Genomic DNA, 18,943 nt, shown 5'->3' with positions numbered 1-18,943 from the left:
GCCCCCTCCCCTGGTGTTTGAGCTCCTAGTTCTTTGGACTCTCTCTAGCACGGCCTGAACACGGGCAGTGTACAAGGTGGTTAAGTCCGTGGGCTTCGGAAACAGATTGACTAGGGTCTAAATTTCAGTTCTTCTACTTAACTGCGAGTTTCTAAGACTTATCTTGCTCATCCGTACAATGGGGAGGATGATTCGATTCATAGGGCTCTTATAAATAGTGAATGTGAAGGTTTTTTTTTGTTGTTGTTTGTTTGCTTTTTAGCACCATGCCTGGTACATATTAAATATTCAAAAGCCAGTACTGCAGTACGTATGTAATTGTCATTATTGTGCAAGCCCAAGGGACCTGTGAATGCTCATGTCAGTTAATTTATTGGTGTCTGCCCTTTATATTTACTTTTTAGGGAACATTCTATTTATTTATCCAGCAAGCATATATAGCACTTTCTATGTGCTAGGCAACTGTATGAATTACTCTACAGATAATAGCTCATTCAATCCTCACATCAACCTTTTGCTCTTATGCTAAACAGGTAAGAAAACTGAGGCCCAGAGAGGTTAATTGGCTTGCCCAAGGTCGAATTGCTGTTAAGGGGTAGGGCCAGGATTGCAGGCAGGCAGTGTGGCTCCCTACCTTAGGGCTAAGCGCCACTGCTCAAGGCCGTGTGCAGAGGACAAAGAGGCCGATGGATCCCTCGTCCTGCTGCCTGCCAGCTGTGTGGCCTGGGCAAGCTTATCTACACAGTCCAGCCTCAGCATCTTTATTTGGAAACTGGGATCATACACCTACCTGGCCTGGGTGCTGTGATGGTTAGCAATAATGAAAAGCTGGTAGTGCCTGGCACATAGTACATGCTAAATAAATAGCAGCTCTGTTTATAGTTGCTTATATCATCAGGCAAGTTAGGATGAGCACAGAGGTAGCTGGGGCCTTAGAGACATAGGAACACTGCCTTGTTTACTCCAGGAAAATAGGACCTGTAGCTGCTGGTGTAGCCAGAGGCCTCTCCCAGGATGCCCCTTCCCCGCCTCCACCAATGGAAGGTGCTGGCAGGGATCTGGGGCACTCAGCCCCAGACCTGAGCAAAAGGCTGTAGAACTCGGTGCAAGCAGGTGACAGTTCTACACAAATGACTAAACTGTATATGCCTTTTCTGAGTCCCAATTCTGTGACGGAGGTTTGTGGGCTTGTCACTCTAACTGAAGGTCTCAAGATCCTCCCAGAATTCAACCTCCGCCTAAAAGAAAGCCTCGTCCCAGGGTGGAGGTGTGCGTGGGGGAACCGACGGTGGTGCCTCTTGAGGAAGCTGGCGGTGGGAGGCCGGGCTGGTGGAGGGCCAGGGTTTAATAAGCCCCAGAGCGCTGGGAGGGCTGCTTTTCACCCCCTTTTATTTCTTCAGACAGGGGGCTCACTAAATCTTTAGTTCTGTGCACTCCCTTCCTGGAATTGTTGAAGAAAAAAAAAAAAAAAAAGCTTCTTGCAAATGATTAGAAAGCCCTTTGCAGATATAAAATGCTTATTTAGATGCAAACGAAAGCTCCAAGGTGCCTGTGACCCATCTGGTACCTATTGTGCTCCCACAAGGACGCCGAGGCTGCCTGTGTGATGGGTGCCATTTGAGAGCCACTTAAAGGGCTCCCGGTGAATGCATTTGGTTGCATTATTCCCCCCGCTTCTCAAGGAGGACCTGCATTCTCCCTGCTCACATCGTGTCCTTCTCCCCTGACACTTTCTCAGCCACTTCCCCAAGTTTGTTCCGACCTAGGACGTGGCCCCTGCGGAGGCAAGGAGCCAAGGGGGTGGGGCCTCGTGCTCACCCACTCTGCTTTGTGGAGAAGAAAGGCGGCTTTAATCCAATTCTTAGGCATCAGAGCTGTGCCTAAGGACCTAATGACAATAGTGTTCCTTGCTTTCAAAAACCCTTTCAACATTTCCTTTTCTTTCCCATCTCTTACTCCTCTCTCATTACAGACCAGGGCTTCGCAGACCAAAAATTGCTGAATCCATTTGGTCAATGTGTCAGGCTGGTGACTGGTATTGTGAGGAGACCAATGTCTGCTTGAATGACTGCATTTTTAATGAATTGACCAGCTCTTCGGCATCACAGGAACAGAATTTAGCACGGTGTACCGCAAAAAACCGCGGTGGAGGATAATGGAGACGGTTTCTTCAAGATAGGAGGTTTTCATTCCTAGAATAGGAAGGAGGCTCCAGTGTGAGGTTGGGCGAGGATTTGGCCATAGAAACGGAAGCCCAGGAAGGAGCATCCTCCTCCGCTGGCGTCTCAGGTGGTAGGTGAGTGCTATGCATTCTGGGAGTTTTCCTGTTCTGGACAGAAACCGGTTCAAGGCTTTGGTTGTATCTTCCGTAGTGAAAACAAAAGTGTGTGTGAAGCGTGGCTACTGCCGGCAAAATGGTGCTCTCCTGCAAACGAGAAAAGGCGCCCTCTCCTGGTGGACTCAAGGCTTGGCAAATGAGGCACTGGCCGCATTCTGTCTCCACACCTGCGTGCAATGCACAACCTACCTGCTCAGCCTCACCCACCAGCCCCATGTGAATGTGTGAGGATGGAGGGTACAGCCGCAATCTCAAGGGGTAGAGAGCAAGGTCAGGAAGTAGGAGGCTGGGAGGGGGCTGTCCAGGCCTCTTAGACTCTGTCTTTCAAGGCCCCTCCAAGGCTCACCTTCTCCCTCTCTCTCCTGTCCTTTCTGAAGATGTGTATTTGTGATATAAGCATTGGCCACGCTCAGGCAGGGGCCACTGAATTCAGTGTGATATTCTTTGTCCAAGGCACTGTAACAGACACATCAGGGAGCAGTACAAGAATTTAGTGGTGGAGGTGATGATACAGCAAACCAGAGGCTGCCTGTTACTACTGTAAATATCGCATGTACGTAATAAATGTCCAGAAATCACACAAAAGACTCTAGTCTGCCCTCCTTTTACCCAAACCAAACAAAATAGTGACAGGAAATTGTCTTCCCCACCCAAATCAGCTCACCTTTCATCCTGTCCCCCACCTCCCTTCTCCCAAGTAGGAATCGCCAAACCCCAAAGGATGGTGGGAAGCACAAGCAGACTCCTCTTTAGTGACCTGGGGGAAAGGAAAGGCTAGGAAAGCTGATAGAACAACCGTTCTTCTCCTGTCACAGGGGTTTCTGTTCACCCACAACCGGAGATTAAAAGAAAGAGAGGAAAGCATGTCCCCGCGGAAAGTTCTCCTTGGCAGTGACCCCAGTGCCCTCAGGCGCAAAGCCCTTGTCTCCAGGACAGCAAGAGCAGCCTCCCCACCCGGTCTAGCTCACCCCTCTCCTGAACCAGGGCGGGAACCCCAGCCCTACCTGTCGATGCTGATGGCACAGAGGTTCAGGATGCTGGCTGTACACATCATCACGTCCAGGGTGACGAAAACGTCGCAGCAAAGGCGGCTGAAATTCCAGACTCCGCCTGTCACCTGGGCATCGGAGATGAGGATGTTAGTGTTCCTCCCTCAGCGACGGGACACAGCCCAGCCATGTCTTCCCTGGGCTGCCCCCCACCGAGGCTGACACGCCCTCCCTGTGGAACATCATCATTATCGAGGGCAGGGGGACAGCAAGGGAGCTACGGGCTGCCCAAGGGTGGTCGCCGTCAAGAAAGGACGACATCACAGGACCTTAGAAGGTCAGAGCGGGAAGGGACCCTCCAAATCAACTAGATCAACATTTCTCAAATGTGGCCCACAGTGGGGAATGCTTTAGAGAGGAAGATTTCTGAGCCCTTCCCTGGACTCCTGAGTTAGACTTTTTGAAGCTGGGGCCCATGGATCTTTATTTTAAATATATTTTATTTTTTATTTTATTTATTTTTTTTACAGAGAGGAAGGGAAAGGGATAGAGAGTTAGAAACATTGATGGGAGAGAAACATCAATCAGCTGCCTCTTGCACACCTCCTACTAGGGATGTGCCTGTAACCAAGATACATGCCCTTGACGGGAATCGAACCTGGGACCTTTGAGTCAGCAGGCTGATGCTCTATCCACTGAGCCAAACCAGTTAGGTCTTGTTCTTCACTTTAAAGTAAATACTCCCTCCCACCCAATCACACCACAATTTGAGAATCACTGATTGAGTTCAAACTCAGGAGGCAATGGAAGGCCATGTGGCTAAATGATATGCCCATAGATGCCTAGCTGGCAGTGAATGAGCTGGTAGTGGAGGAGCCAGATGTGGGCACTGGGCCAAAGCTGCCTCTCCAAAGCCCTCCAGTCAATAGAGAGCTCACCATAGACCCAGGAAATGAGCAGTGAACACGCTTTTCATAAAACGTAACTCCCAAAATGCAATTCTATCTGGCTTCTGGTTCTAAAGCTTGGAAGCACCTTGGAGCAACATCTCTAAAATCCCATGTAAGATAAGTCTGGGCCAATGTGCCTGCCTCAACACTGGGTCCCCATCACCAAGAACTGTGGAGAAAGACAGGGTCTAGGGCATTCGAAAGGGCCCTGGTCCTCTCTACCACTTGCAGAATCAGTGAGGATGACTCTGATCTCATGCTGTTCCTCATACGTTTCAAGCTCCAGAACTTCCTGTGATACTTGATAATCGTCAGCAAAACAGGCAATTTAATTTACATTCTAGCACATTTCTATTTTATTAAAAAAATTATATAACCTTATTGTACGAGAGAGACCTGTCAGGGAGAATGCCACTTTCAGAATGTCCACAAATGCCATTCTCGGGGCCAAGCTTTGGTTCTTTGCCAGCTTCCTACCTGTAGGGCTGCCATCCTTGGGGATCATAGTTCTCAAGGACAAACCTGTGAAGCTTTGTGTCCCTGGCTGTAGTGGGCGTCCTTGTTGGGCAGACCCAATGGCTAATTATGACGAAGAGAGAGTTGCCTCTGAAGTGGATTCTTGAGGAAAAAGGAGACACTGTGAAAGGATAGTGCTTAATGATAGTGCTGAAGCATTTGGTTTTATCACTATACTAGAGGCCCAGGTGCACAAATTCATGCATGAGTGGGGTCTGGCAGCCCGACCCCAATCAGGGCGAATTGGGGCTGGGCCTGTGAGGGGAAGGAGATGGCAGGAAGTTGGCCAGCCAGACTAGCTGGGGGAAGGGGCCATGAGCGATTGGCCAGTGGGCCTTGACCCGGATTGGAATTGGGTAGCTGATTGAGGGTGGGGCTGGCCATGGGGAGGGGCTGTGGGTGGTTGGCTGGCCTGCCCTTCCCTGCCTCTGATCAGGGTAAGGGGGCAAATATGGAGTGAGGCCAGCCGGGTGGAGAGGCTATGGGCCTATCATGGTGGGGTGGGCTGATCAGGGGCCTGGCTGGGTGTTGGGGGGTGGGCATTGGGAAGGGACATTTTGGCTGGCAGACCCCACTCTTGATTGGGTCGGAGAGTCTGATCAGGGGCAGGCTGGCAGGGGAGGGGGCCACAAGGTTGTCCACCGGTCCCACTCCCTGATTGGGCTGGTTTGCTGGCCACAGAGGGCATCATAGCAACCAGTTGTTGGGTCGTTATGGCCATTATGGTAGTTGCCTATATATATATATATATATATATATATATATATATATATATATATATATATATAGATTTGGTAATCTTAGACCCTATTTTGACATACTCTGATCAAAGATATTTTATTTAAAAGCATCAGTGAGAAGTCCAAACTAACTATGAAGTAATCATTTTTGCTCATTTGGCTGTGGATTTACTTTCTCTCTTTTATTTTTTAAATACATTTTATTTATTTACTTTCTAGAGTGAAAGGAAGGGAGGGGGACTAAGAGATAGAAACATCAATCGACCGCATCCTGCAGGCCTCCGACTGCTGATCGAGCCCACAACCTGGCTTGTGCCTTGACCAGGAATCGAGCCAGTGACCTTTTGATTCACAGGCTGATGCTCAACCACTAAGCTAGTGCCAGCAGGGCTACTTTCTGTTTTTTAGTTCAACCACTTGGATCTATATAAATAAAGGCCAAATATTAATTTATAGGAATTCTGAGAAAGGAAAACTTTATTTTCTCTTTATCTTATTTCGTTTTCCCCTCTATCACCATTTATCCCCCCTATAACCTCTTCCATCTCCCTCCACCCTGAAAAATTTTTTTACAAAGGGTATTTATAGTCATAATAACCCAATAAGGCAAACAATTATTTCCAATTTATAGATAACAAAATGGTGACTGAGAGGCGTTGGACAATTTGCCTAAGGACACTTCACTAGTAAAAGGAGCTGGCATTTCAAACCCTTAATAGAAACCAGAACTCTATTTTGCCTCTCACAGGTCAGCACCGTAACACTCCGCTTCTGGGAAATGTACAGTTTAACTTCTTCCTGATAACATAGGAGGAGGAAGAGCTGGCGTTTGCTCATTCATCTGCCCATACATCCAATGCTTATTGAGTGCCCATTATGTGTCTGATACTTCGCTTGGGTAGGTGCACTGAAATGAATTAAATGCGTTTTTTGTTTGTTTGTTTGTTTTTTGGTCCCCAGGGCCTCAGAATATGGTGTGTGCAGGTTAGGGGGAGAAATGTGTCAATGGGTGTTGGTGAATTGAGGGCTCAGGAGATAGACACCAAGAAAATAACTGTAATACAAAGTGTTAAGTGCCGACAGTGAGATAAGTAGAAAGTGTTGGGAGAACGTGAAAGGTAAAGTGATTTTTGAAATTATAGCAGCAAAAAAGTCTGATTAATTTAAGCCTCTTTAGAGACACGATTCTACCTTCCCCCTAAATTCTAATAAATAACTCACTTCAGAATAATCGAGCAGCCAGGTGGTGTTACTCTCACTTGCTAATGAATATAACTAGCTCCCTTTGGCAATACAGAAAGTGGGAGGAAGCAACAAAGTGTCTTCAGGTACAGAAGTTGGCTGTTGATTTTCTTCTTCTTTTTTTTTTTTTTCCCCAACAGACACAGCCTGCAGCAGCATTCCCCAAAATTACTGATTATAAGGCAGCATTTCCCAAAGCACCTGAGGCTCTTGCTAAACAAAATGTTTCTCGGGCCCCACTCAGAATAATAAGTCCCTGGAGTGATTCCTACTGCCTGGGAAGTTTGGAAAGCGGTGGTCTGGAGCGTGTGTATGAAGTGTGTGTGTGTGTGTGTGTGTGTGTGTGTGTGTGCGTGCGTGCGTGTGTGTGTGTGTGTGTGTGTGTGTGTGTGTGTTGGCACTGCCTTCAGAAATGGTTGTCCCAAAGCAGGCTCCTTAAGCATTCTTTGTTCTCTGGGAATCTTTGGCCTCATCGTTCCCTCCTGAGAAGAATGTTTTTTACGTGCATATAATAAAATACAATGGATCATAAAGGATACCAATTATATTGGAATATAGTTACCAAAGTATTTTAAGTTTATGTGCTTCTTTAATAATGCATTCAATGACAAGAGCTAGTGGCAGGGACAAAATTCCTATAATTTCAAAGTATTGATGAATTAAATGGTACTTCAAGGTGTGTGTAACAACTGCAGTACGATCCTAAAATGTAAATATCCGTGATTTCTGCAGGTGATATTAAGGATTTCTTCTGCTATAGGTCGATGCCTACATCCATAATTGGTGGATGTGTTAAATTTCAGTTTAGTGAAAATAAGGAAGTAATTTTATTTATAACCAAGCTGATGGATTCCCGGACTAAGAATTCTTGCTCTGAGGGATGGATTTTTAGTTGCTTTGAGGGGACAGCAAAAGGTAAAGATGGAATCACTTCTCAGATTACCTTCTTTCATTTTATTTTTGTTTGCCACATTTGGAATATATATTAAAATAAAAAAATTACATATATAGAATTTTTTTAATTTTTTGCAACAGGGGATTGCTGTGGGGCAAGATAGGAGGTTTATTTCTCTGAATTCTAATATCTTCATCTGTGAAATGGGTGTTTTCTTTTTTCTTTTCTTTCAGATTAGCAGTTTCTAAATGTCAGTTTGCAGCAGATAGCTGGCTGGCTGCACAAATCCCTTGGGTGGGAGTGGGTCTGGGTCTGGGGTCTGGTTACACACTATACACTTCCAAAGCCACACCTGGAAATTCCCGTTCGGTAGATGGGGATAAACCCAACCGTCTGTATTTGGAGTGCATCATAGTCACGGAGGAGCCCATTTGAAATGCAGACTCTCCTTTATTTCTAATAATCAAAGTCATTACAAGGCCCCAAGGCTCCCCTCTCCCCAAAATGAGCTGCTCTGTCCTGTCATCGTGCTCTGATCCTCTCCACTCTCTCTAAGGTGCGTCTCCATGCCTGAACCCACCCCGCTCTGTTTTGTCTACATTACTTCATGCCTGATCTTTTCTGCCATCCACACTGTGACCCCAGCACTCTGGGTTTAGTATTCCGGATGTTGCCCTGGCTGCTTAGGTTGCCTTTCTGACCTGATACAAGTGCATTACACATCACAAAAGGTGCTTAACTGAGTGGAACAAAATGGGATGGTTGTGCTTGGAGAGGAGAGCTCCAAACAGCTGGCGGCTTCTAAAACTGGACATTTAGAGCTTGAGAGGGAATCTAAGACACAGCTATTTGGTATGGCACAGAAAAGAGTTTTTGAGAAAACACTGCAAACTGAATTAAAGAGACAGGCGGGCCACAGCCCTCAGTATCACTATGCTGAGGTCACCCATATGGCTTTTCTCATAAACTTCTCTGCCAGGCCTGGGACAGAGGAAGCTGAAGAGGGCCAGTGCTCGCCTTCATACACTGCCCAAGCCCAGGCTGCTGTGTGCCTCAGTGATGAGAATGGTAACAGAAGCCACATGGTGCGTGCTTGCTGACTATGCCCTTCCCTGTTTCCAACAGGCCTAAGATTCTACTGGGAGTCCCTGAGGTTCCCGCGCAGTTGATGTGCTCCATGGAAGGAACTCTTCTTTGCGAAACCCGCTTTGCTATTCAGCGGTTCTTTCAGAGAAAATCATGTGCCACAAGCCAGCTCAATCAAAGCGCCTCTGGATGCATTTACTAGAAATTTGGGGACATAGACTTTCCCTCCTGCTTCTGTTGTGTACATGTGAGGCTTAGAGCTTACCCTCTGCCGCTGGGTAAAGCCAATGCCCGGAAAAAGACAGCTGAGAGAATCACAGAGAAGTGGAGGTGGACTCCTGTTCCAGCTGTGCCTGTAGCCTGCTGATCACCAGACTTTTAGGGTGCCTGGCGTGAGAGCCAATGCATTCTGCTTACTGTTTAAGTCCATTGCAGGTAAATTTCCTTTTACTTACAACTAAACACGTCTTAACTGAGATATTTAGAGATTACCCTTTTAAGTTACCAAAACACTTCCTCATTGAATGACAGTTGAGCCTAACACATATCCTATGAGATAAGAATAATTGTCACTTCCGTTTTAAACACTTAATTCCCACATCTTCATGACTCCAATTTCTGAGTCTTTCTCATAGCACGAATCTGTGTTAGAATGACATTCAATCCCGGTGAATTCCATCAGAAGCATGATGTTATGTGATATGTGACATTTCATTGCCTACCTCACAGCAATTCATTACCTCCAGATCTTTTTTGTTTTGTTAATCCTCACCCAAGGATATTTTTTCCCATTGATTTTAAGAAAGAGTGAAAGGGAGAGAAGAGAGAGAGAGAGAGAGAGAGAGAGAGAGAGAGAGAGAGAGAGAGAGAGAGAGAGAGAGAGAGAGAGAAAGAGAGAGAGAGAGAGAGGGAGAGAGAGACATTTATGTGAGAGGGCTAGGGATTAAACTCTGAGTTTAATATTCCAGATGTTGCCCTGGCTGCTCAGGTTGCCTTTATGTTCTTATATAAGTGCATTAAGCATCACAAAGAGAACCCAATACAAGACTCTTTGGTACAAGAGCCAGTGCTCTAACCATTGGGCATACCGGCCCAGGCTTCACATAGTTTTCAATGAAATCCACATTTTCACTTTCCCCCCCCCCTACTATCCATTTCAGCCAAAAGTGGCTTTATGATCCATTTCTGGCTAATTAGACTTAAGTGAAGTCCCTCAGTGAGAAGTTTTGAGCCACTCTAGGGAAACAGCTATTTTTTTCCCCCCTTTGCAGTCCCCACCTATCCTGAGTGGACTGTTGAGGGAAGTGATGCAGAGATATTCAGGTGCATTGACAAGAGCCCAGGAGCCAGTGAGAAGCACCAAGTGCAGGTGCTAAAGCCCATTTCTCAGTGGAGAGATGTCTCTGCTGCCTCAAATCTTCTTTACATTATTGTACACTTATTGGTTCACACTCTTGATTCCTGAACACTTACACCAGAGGGCATATTGGTTTTCATGAGGGGAGACCAAGGGCTCCACCAGAATTCTTTTCTTAGGAGAAAACATATAGGTCCAACCTGCAGGGGGTTCACTGAGCCTTTGGCAAGATTTCATGCCGGCCCTCTGCGGACACAGCTGTCCTTCACGCTCAGCGGTCGAAGGGGGCATTATCTTTTTTGGCAGGTGTGGCTAGAGGGGCTGCCATAGTAGGTATGTAGAAAAGTCACAATATGCCTCTCCTATACCAATATCCACAGAGATGTTCTAATAGGGTTCATCCAGAGTCCTGGAAGCAATCACAAATGGACAGCCAACGGGCACACCTGAATGACCTTGTCACGGACACTAAAACCCTGGTTTCATTTCAGAGACAATTAAAGGGCTTATTAGACTGAAAGTCCTCTTCCTGCATTTGTTTCTGATGTTCATCTTCCCCAAAGACTTAAGAACCCGTGTAAGGTATAGGGATGGACAGAAACATCTTGGTGGGTGGGTGGTGGTGTGCTGGATTATTGACTAATCCATACTAGGTTATTGCACCTAACGTGTGCCCCATCTTTGAGCAGAAATATCACATGCTTTTAACTCCTTTTCAGTCTCATTAGTATTGAATGCTAAAAAAAAACAAAACAAACCCAGTTCATTGTTATAATAGGCACAGCAGCAACTGATAAAAGCAGGAATTGACCATGTAATGCAGAAAAGATTCATTTAATCATTCATGTCTCAAATATTTATTTAGCACCTATGATGTACCAGTGTATTTGGACTACAGGAAAAAAGAACACATAGCCTCTGACTTTAAGACTGTCTCAGCCTAATTGGGATTGACAGAAAAGTCAAGATAATTACAAGACCCTTTGCCATCATGATTATCCTAACTGGGAAGGATAAATGCATATATTTTCCTTGGAGTATTCTTTTAGACCAGCGATTTTCAACCAGTGTACCACAAGAATTTTTAAAGCATGCAATATCTGACTATTTTGTCAAGGTTACTAACCTCTATTCCCTTAGATTGTCAAATAAAAAATGACAACAACCAACAGAGCAATAGCCATCTGGTGTGAATGCCCTGTCTTGAACCATAAATATATGTCATATAATAGAGTTGCATCTTTGTAGTCATGTTGCCTAATAAAGTTGCATTTGATTGATAATTCTTGGTACCAGCAATTTTTATATAGATGCTTGATTTTTTAAAAAGTCACTTTGGAGCAAAAAGTGTAGGTATTTATTATTATTATTATTATTATTATTATTGGTAAATCAATAAAAAGTATACCTTTTTTGTCAGATCAGCAAAAATATATATTTTTTGGTGTGCTGCAGAATTTTAGTAATTGGTTTTTGTGTGTCATAAGATGAAAATGGTTAAAAATTGCTGCTTGAGCTGTTAAATTTATTCCTAATCATCCTAGTTGTTTTTCTACTTTTCCCTTTCTTTGTTATTTTCTTTTTTTTTAATACTTTTCTGTTGAGATTATAAGTCTAATTTTAGTTCCCAGTCATTCTTTAATACAAAAACCAGCCTAGGCAGCCTATGTTGGAGGTTTTTGCTCTCCTGTGATATGTCATACATAATTAACTGTCATCTTCACTATTCATATTAACAGAGATATTAATTTGATGAATTTCAATTTCTCTTAATCATAGCATCATTTTGATCACTCATTGGATACCTCTTTAGAATGATACATGTACAGAGGAGAAATATTAATAGTATATTAACATGCCTTTAAGAAAACTCTTTAGTAAATTGCATGTTTTCTTGGTAAGAATATCTATTTTTTTAAATATATTTTATTGATTTTGTACAGAGAGGAAGGAAGAGAGATAGAAAGTTAGAAACATCGATGAGAGAGAGTCATTGATCAGCTGCCTCTTGTACACCCCCTACTGGGGATATGCCCGCAACCAAGATACATGCCCTTGACCAGAATCGAACCAGGGTCCCTTCAGTCCCCAAGCCGACGCTCTATCCATTGAGCCAAACCGGTTTCGGCAAGAATATCTATTTCTTGAGCAGTTGTAGGCACCCTGATTTCTTTGTTAGCAAATGGCTGTTTTGTCACCTCTTGACTCTGCTTTACACTTTTGAATGAAAACACTTTCAAATTTAAGAAATACTTCTTTCCAAAATAATTCTCCGGGGTCTGCTGCATTATCTGATTGGTGAGGGCTTGGTACTGTTAATGGAGGCATCAAAAACATACATTTAGGCCTGGCTGGTGTGGCTCAGTTGGTTGGGTATCCTCCCCTGCACTAGCTTGAATCCCAGTCAGAGCACATGCCCAGGTTGCAGGCTCAGTGTCCAGTAGGGGGCATGCAGGAGGCAGCCAGTGGATGCTTCTCTCTCACATTGATGCCTCTCTCCCTCCCTCTCTCTCCCCCTCTCCCTTAAATCAATAAAAACATATTTAAATATATATGTATATACACAACTTTGAAGGTTTGGTCTGTTCCTTCAGCAGCAGTCTGTGGAGAGCTGATTCCCAGGAGAAAAGAACCAAGTCTAAGGGCAGCTGAACCATCTAAAGAAGTCTGATCTATTTGCAGACTTTTTCTCCTCATTCATTCATTTTTTTTCTATAATTCCTTTTGTACTCCCCACCCTTCTCCTGGATCCCTCCTGTACACTCTCACGCCTCTGTACTGATGAAAGTGCCTTTTGACTGTCTTCTCCAACCCCTCATGTCTTTGAGTCATGCCTGGCACCGAGAGTCAACCTCATGCATTTTAAAGCTGAGCCCCGTCACTTATGCCTGGTTACCTGGATACTGGAGACCTGGGAACAGACTCACTTCCAGCTCTCTGGTTCTGATGTATGCAAATGATGCTGGATAATGACTGTTCTCAAAATCCTCAGCTCCCTCATGAAAGGGAGAAGGACAGGAGCTCTCCTTCCTCCCCTAGACCACGGGTCTCAGAAGGGAGCATTTTGAGCCCAGAAGGCCGGGAGCTCAGGGAAGACAAGGACAAACACAGTCACAAGGTTCAGCCGGAACCTGGGCTCACTCACCTCCAGGTACACCACCCAGGGCATCACCAAGGTGGCCACCAGCAAGTCAGCCACAGCCAGGCTCACTACCAGGTAGTTGGTGGTGGTCTGCAGGGCCCGTTCCCTCAGCACGGCCACACACACCAGACCATTGCCAAAGACAATGGCAAGGATGAGCGAACAGTAGGACAGGGCATAGTAGGCATGTGGGCGAGCCTGGCTGGCCCCCGTGAAGTTGTCTGTCCCACAGGTGGAGTTGATGTGACCACTCAGCTGACTCAGTGACGCCATAGCCCAGAGGGAGAGCAGTGACCCCAATGGGTATCCTGGGAGGAGACGGAAAACAATGTTGGTAAAGTCAGACTTTTTGTAGCTGGGCTGCTTGCAAACTTAATCTGATTTATTGTTTCAACAAATATTTACTGAGCACTTTCTTTATGACAAGCACTGGAAATACAGAAATGAGCAAAAGGATAAGATTCCTGCCCTCTTGCCCTGGCTGGGTGGCTCAGCTTGTTGGGAGTGTTGCCTTATACACCAAAGGGCTGTGGGTTTGACTCCCAGTCAGGACAATATCTAGATTGTAGGTTCAATCCCCCAGTGGGGACATGTATAGGAAGCAATGGATTGGTGTTTCTCCCTCACATGTGTCTCTCTCTCTCTTTTGCTCCCTCTCTTCCTCTCTCTCTAAAAATCAATAAAACAAACAAACAAACAAACAAATCAATAAAACATATCCTCAGGTGAGGATTTAAAAAATTCCTGTTATCTTGAAGTTTCTATTCAGGAGGTAAAGACTAATAAACAAGATAAATAAAAGACGTAGTGTGTATTTTGGAGAACAGTAAATCAAGGGAAGGGGGTAAGGAGAGGGAGAGGAGTGTGTGTGTGTGTGTGTGTGTGTGTGTGTGTGTGTGTGTGTAGGGTACCTGAGGGCAATTTCTAATCAGTATAATCAGGCCTTCACAGAGGAGGTGACAATTGAATTAAGACCTGAGGACCCAAGGAAGCCACATGTGCAGAATTCTGCAGGAAGAGTTGTCCAAGCAGAAGGAGCAGCAGGTGAAAAGACAAGACGATGGCACATGGGAGGGACAGCAGGGAGGTCAGTGTGGCTGAAGCAAGTGAGGCTGGGGCATTTGAAAAGGCATGAGGCTGAGAGGTTGTGCAGGGGCTGAGAAAGATGGGGAGCTGGTGCAGAATTAGAATAACAGCCTTATCACTTTCTAACTTTGTTAATTCAGCTCTCCAAGCTTCATTTCCCTCCTCTAAAATGGGGGACATGATGGAACCCATCCCATAGGGTTTTTGTGATGATTAAAGGAGCTATTTTATTTATTTATTTTATTTAAAAAATTTCTTTATTGATTAAGGTATTACATATGTGTCCTAATTCCCTCATTCTGCTCCCCCCACAATACCCCTCTCATACCCTCACCCTCCTGTTGTCTGTGTCCATTGGTTAGGCTTATATGCATGTATACAAGTCCTTTGGTTGATTTCTCACACTTATTCCCACCCTCCCCTACTTTCCCTCTGAGGATTAATGGTCTGATTGATGTTTCTCTGTCTCTGGATCTATTTTTGTTCATCAGTTTAAGTTGTTCATTATATTTAAGGGAGCTATTTTATATGTAAGACATTGAAAGCCAAATTTGACATCTAGAAAGCGATATAAGTTAGCTCTTTTTTCTTTTACTGGCCTGTTTCTCTAAGCTTCCCACCCCTGTCCTTGTTTCCTCCATCCCATCCTCTATTGCTACCATTTGCCATTTCCTTTGCCTTCCTATGTCTCCCTAACTTCCTTCAACCTCCTAGTCTCTCTCTGGTATCTCACATAGGGCTTATGAGGGTTGGGAGAGAGTAATGGAGTCTCTAGAGGCTACATGGTGGTCTTTATATTTAGGGAAAATCCATGTGTGGAGTTTCATTTGAAACTTAAATTTTAAAGATTGGTTACCAATCGGAGGAGTGCTTGAGCCCTCTGAAGTCCCTCCGCCCCCCAACCCACCATGAATCCCACATCCGTGGGCCAGTGACCCATGCACTACCCCCTTTCACCCTCTGACCTAGTTCAACACTCTCACTCTTCAAACAGGGAAATTGAGACCCATAGAGATGAATGGCATGTCTTAAGTCACACAGTTTGTTAGAACTAGCACACAGGCCTTTTAATTCTCCAAATACTCTCATTGGCATTTGAAAACCATAACTGTCATGTTACTATCCCACTGGGAAAAGCCAGTCCTCAAACTGTGGGGACTTTGGACTTAGAGTGGGAAAGGCATCAGAGCCCATCAGCTGCCCTCTTGACACCAGCCTGTTGGGGCCCCCAGAGCAAGTAGAGCCAAGTTTGTGTGTCTGTGGGCATCGAGAGTCACCATGCCCTGAAGGAAACTATGGGAATGCCTATGTGCCAAGGGTAGCGGAGCATTACAACCAGGTTCTGGAAGAAGGCACTTCAGCCTATAGCACTGCCCTGAGACCTGGGCAAGAGGGGCTCTGGCCCCAGGCTTTGTGCTTTAGAGGCTTCTACACTGGACCCCATCTGGTCACATCCTCCCCACAGGATGAGACTTCACCCTCCAATAGCACCAAGGAGCAGGTCCACCAAGAGCCCACACTCCCCTTTTATTTTTTAAATATATATATATTTATTTATTTCAGAGAGGAAGGAAAAGGGAGAGAGAGAGATAGAAACATCAATGATGAGAGAGAATCATTGATCAACTGCCTCTTGCATGCCCCACACTGGGGATCAAGCCTGCAACCTGGACCAGGAATCAAAGCATGACCTCCTGGTTCATAGGTTGGTGCTCAACCACTGAGCCACATCAGCTGGTTCCACATTCCCCTTTTAGAACATGCTCTGGGCATTAAGGTCACAGAATTCTCAGCCCAAACTGCTTGGAGCCTGTTTCTAGGCCAGCACTGGTATTTTCTGGATCTGTCACCCTGAGTGTAGATGGTGCCATGTATATGTGGGGGCCCTGGGTTCATGTGGTAGCTCTTTGGGAGCTCAGATGAATAGCTTGGGTGTGGCTGAGGTGGGGAGAGGAGAGGAAAGAGTCTCTGGGACAGGATGGGTGAGGGGGAACTTAAGTCACACAGTTTATTAGAACTAGCACACAGGCCTTTTAATTCTCTTGCCCTCTCACATTTTGTTTGGAACTCTTAAGGGCCCAGGTATGCTAAATTCAAACTTGTCCTTTCAGATTAGGAGGCCATATTTGTCAAGGCAGAAGGAGGAAACATTTTATTCAATGATTTGTTGGTTATGGCTAAAATATTAGACATGGAGCATATGGACCTCCATGGGAACTTCTGTTCCAACTCCTGGAGAGGTAGAGGCTGATGGATACCACTCCTGATAGCCGAGCTCTGCTTTGATTAGAAGATTAGCCTAATCGTGGCTGTCATTTCCTACCGCATATTTCAGTCTGGAATGTATAAGTGCTAAAATGAATAAATGATTGTAAGGGGAGGCTGGATCAAATTTGGATCAAATTCAGAGAATTGTTCAAAGTAATTGTTCTTTATTTTGGCACACTGTTTGCACTTGATATATTTTAAAGCATAATAACAATTTTTGATAATAATTATAATTTCCTCATTCTTCGGAGAAGGGCAGCTGTTATCCTGGAGATAGCACTGCTGTTGCCAAGAGCTTTTGGAAAAATACAATGCTTTCTGATTGTTAAGGATGTTTTCACCTTTGAGGCAGGCTAAATCCCAGGAAGCAACGGGGCCACCTTGGAAAGCAGTGGCCAGAAATCACTATTTCCTGGGGCATGCAGATGGCTAATATCTTTACCTCTTCTCACTTGTCAGGTAAGAGGGATGAGGAAACCTGGGGATATTTGTTACCATCTTGCTGGACATTTTATTCCGCCGAGGTTTGACAGCTAATTAAAAACAGTACAGCTAAATGTCAATGACTAATTATGCGAAGGGGAACCTTCAACTCTGAAAATCAATTCTGAGCCTGATGTTGGAACCACAATTGCAAATATTTCTGATTTATCTTTCTATTTTGCATTGTACTGTCTCCGGTCTTTGATTCCTTATAGCAGCAGGTTGTCCAGCAGCTCCTGATGAGTTGCGGGTGTGGGAGATGAAAGCAGAAAATGAGTGAAATGCTAGATTACTTCCTATCTCTCAGCTAATTGTTTCAACTTCCTCTCTCCTTAGATTTTTTTCTTTCAAACCAGCATCGATTATATAACACAGAGCTTGGCTGGGCTTTCTTCTTTCTTTCTCCCTCTGATATATAAGCTAACAAATGGTAAACAGGTCTTAGGTAGGAGAAGCAAAAAGCCCAGAGAATTCATTAACTTAATAACAACTCACTAAGTAATTCCTAATGATAGCTGGTTTCCTCATCAGCAAAATGAGAATAATCATATCCACTCCACACAGTTATTATGATAATCAAATAAAATGATAGGCACAAAGGCTTGTAACTATTGAGTTTGTTGTGAGGGTTTGTCCTGTGCACCTGTCCTAGAATGATTGGTGGCTTTCCTGACATCTACCCACTGGATGACAGGAGCACTTCCCTTCCCCTAAATTGTGACAGCCAAAAATGTCTCCAGACATTCTCAATTGTTCCTTCTGGGGTAAAATTGCTCTCCCCATTGAGAATCATGGCTCTAGCATAATGTCTGGCATGTAGCACTTGAAACATTGCAGCTATTATTGTTAAAGGAAAACTGGGACTAAGTAAAGGGGTCATCAAATAAAGTACAATTGCATCGTATCTAATGGACTTGGAAATTAGGAGATTACTGGTGACCTCAGCAAAGAGTGTGAGCAGTGAAGAGTGGATGGGAGGTGAGAAAGTAGAGAAGGCAAGAACTAAAAGATTATTGCTGGTTTTGCTCTTTTGGATTCTATATATATAACACCACTTACAAATTTTAATAAGCCTTTGAATTTCTTACAAAGTATTGACTAATCTTGGTCTTTATAGTTTATTTTAGCATTTTTTTAGAGTGAGAGCATAATCTTTAAAAAGCAGAGGGACAGAGAGTGGTCATGCCTCCATCAGCTCTGCTATATGTCCTGCTTTGCTGATATTCAATACCTCAGTCTGAACTACAGTCTACATGAGACACTGTGGGGTACCTCTTTGGCATCTGGTTCCATACCAGGCTCCTGTTGAATTTGTTAGGAAGATACTTATTAATATGTTCAATATTGTAATATTTTTCTTTCCTTAAGGCTATTGAATTAAAAAAACAAAACAAAACCAAACACACACACACACACACACACACACACACACACACACACACACCAAAACCCAAACCAAACACCTTTAGTTCTCAACCTCCTCCTGAAGACAATAGTCACTACCCTTTATGGCTGCTACTGTGTGCCAAGCATTAGTACTTTACACATATTATCTCATTTTTTTCATATTATCTCATTTTAATGCTTATAGCCACCCTGGAGATAGATATTGATAGTGCCTTTCATAGATTAAAACACTGATAGAGGTTCAGTAACTTTTTTTCAAGATTACACAATAGTGTAGAGGGCTACGTTGAGCCCAGCTTTGATCTCTGATTTCCTTAAATCTAAAACTCATGACTTATTTGGTGTCCAAGCTGGAAGTGAAATTGATGTGGCAGTCATTTCCAGGTAGAAATGGTTTTTCCTAAACCTGGAACAAAACACCTAGATAGCAGTTCCATGACCAAA

At 44.4% G+C, this 18,943-nt stretch overlaps 1 protein-coding gene across 1 annotated transcript in view; it reads right to left on the bottom strand.

Annotated features, from left to right (window-relative positions):
- The window catches only part of DRD3 (dopamine receptor D3), a 35,635-nt gene extending 17,254 nt beyond the window's left edge, over positions 1-18,381 (bottom strand). The window contains exons 1-3 of the mRNA XM_036447643.1: positions 18,152-18,381; positions 13,259-13,563; positions 3,343-3,455 (exon numbers count right to left, since the gene is read on the bottom strand). Coding sequence (XP_036303536.1) covers positions 3,343-3,455; positions 13,259-13,528 — 383 coding nt within the window. The 5' untranslated portion in view covers positions 13,529-13,563; positions 18,152-18,381. The remainder of the gene's footprint in view (positions 1-3,342; positions 3,456-13,258; positions 13,564-18,151) is intronic.
- Between the last annotated feature and the right edge of the window lie 562 nt (positions 18,382-18,943).

This window comes from Pipistrellus kuhlii, unplaced genomic scaffold (genome assembly GCF_014108245.1).
Source record: "Pipistrellus kuhlii isolate mPipKuh1 unplaced genomic scaffold, mPipKuh1.p scaffold_m20_p_2, whole genome shotgun sequence".
Taxonomy (NCBI): Eukaryota; Metazoa; Chordata; class Mammalia; order Chiroptera; family Vespertilionidae; genus Pipistrellus; species Pipistrellus kuhlii.
The sequence above is the reverse complement of the archived record's forward strand: the minus strand, read 5'-3'. Positions and strand labels throughout refer to the sequence as shown.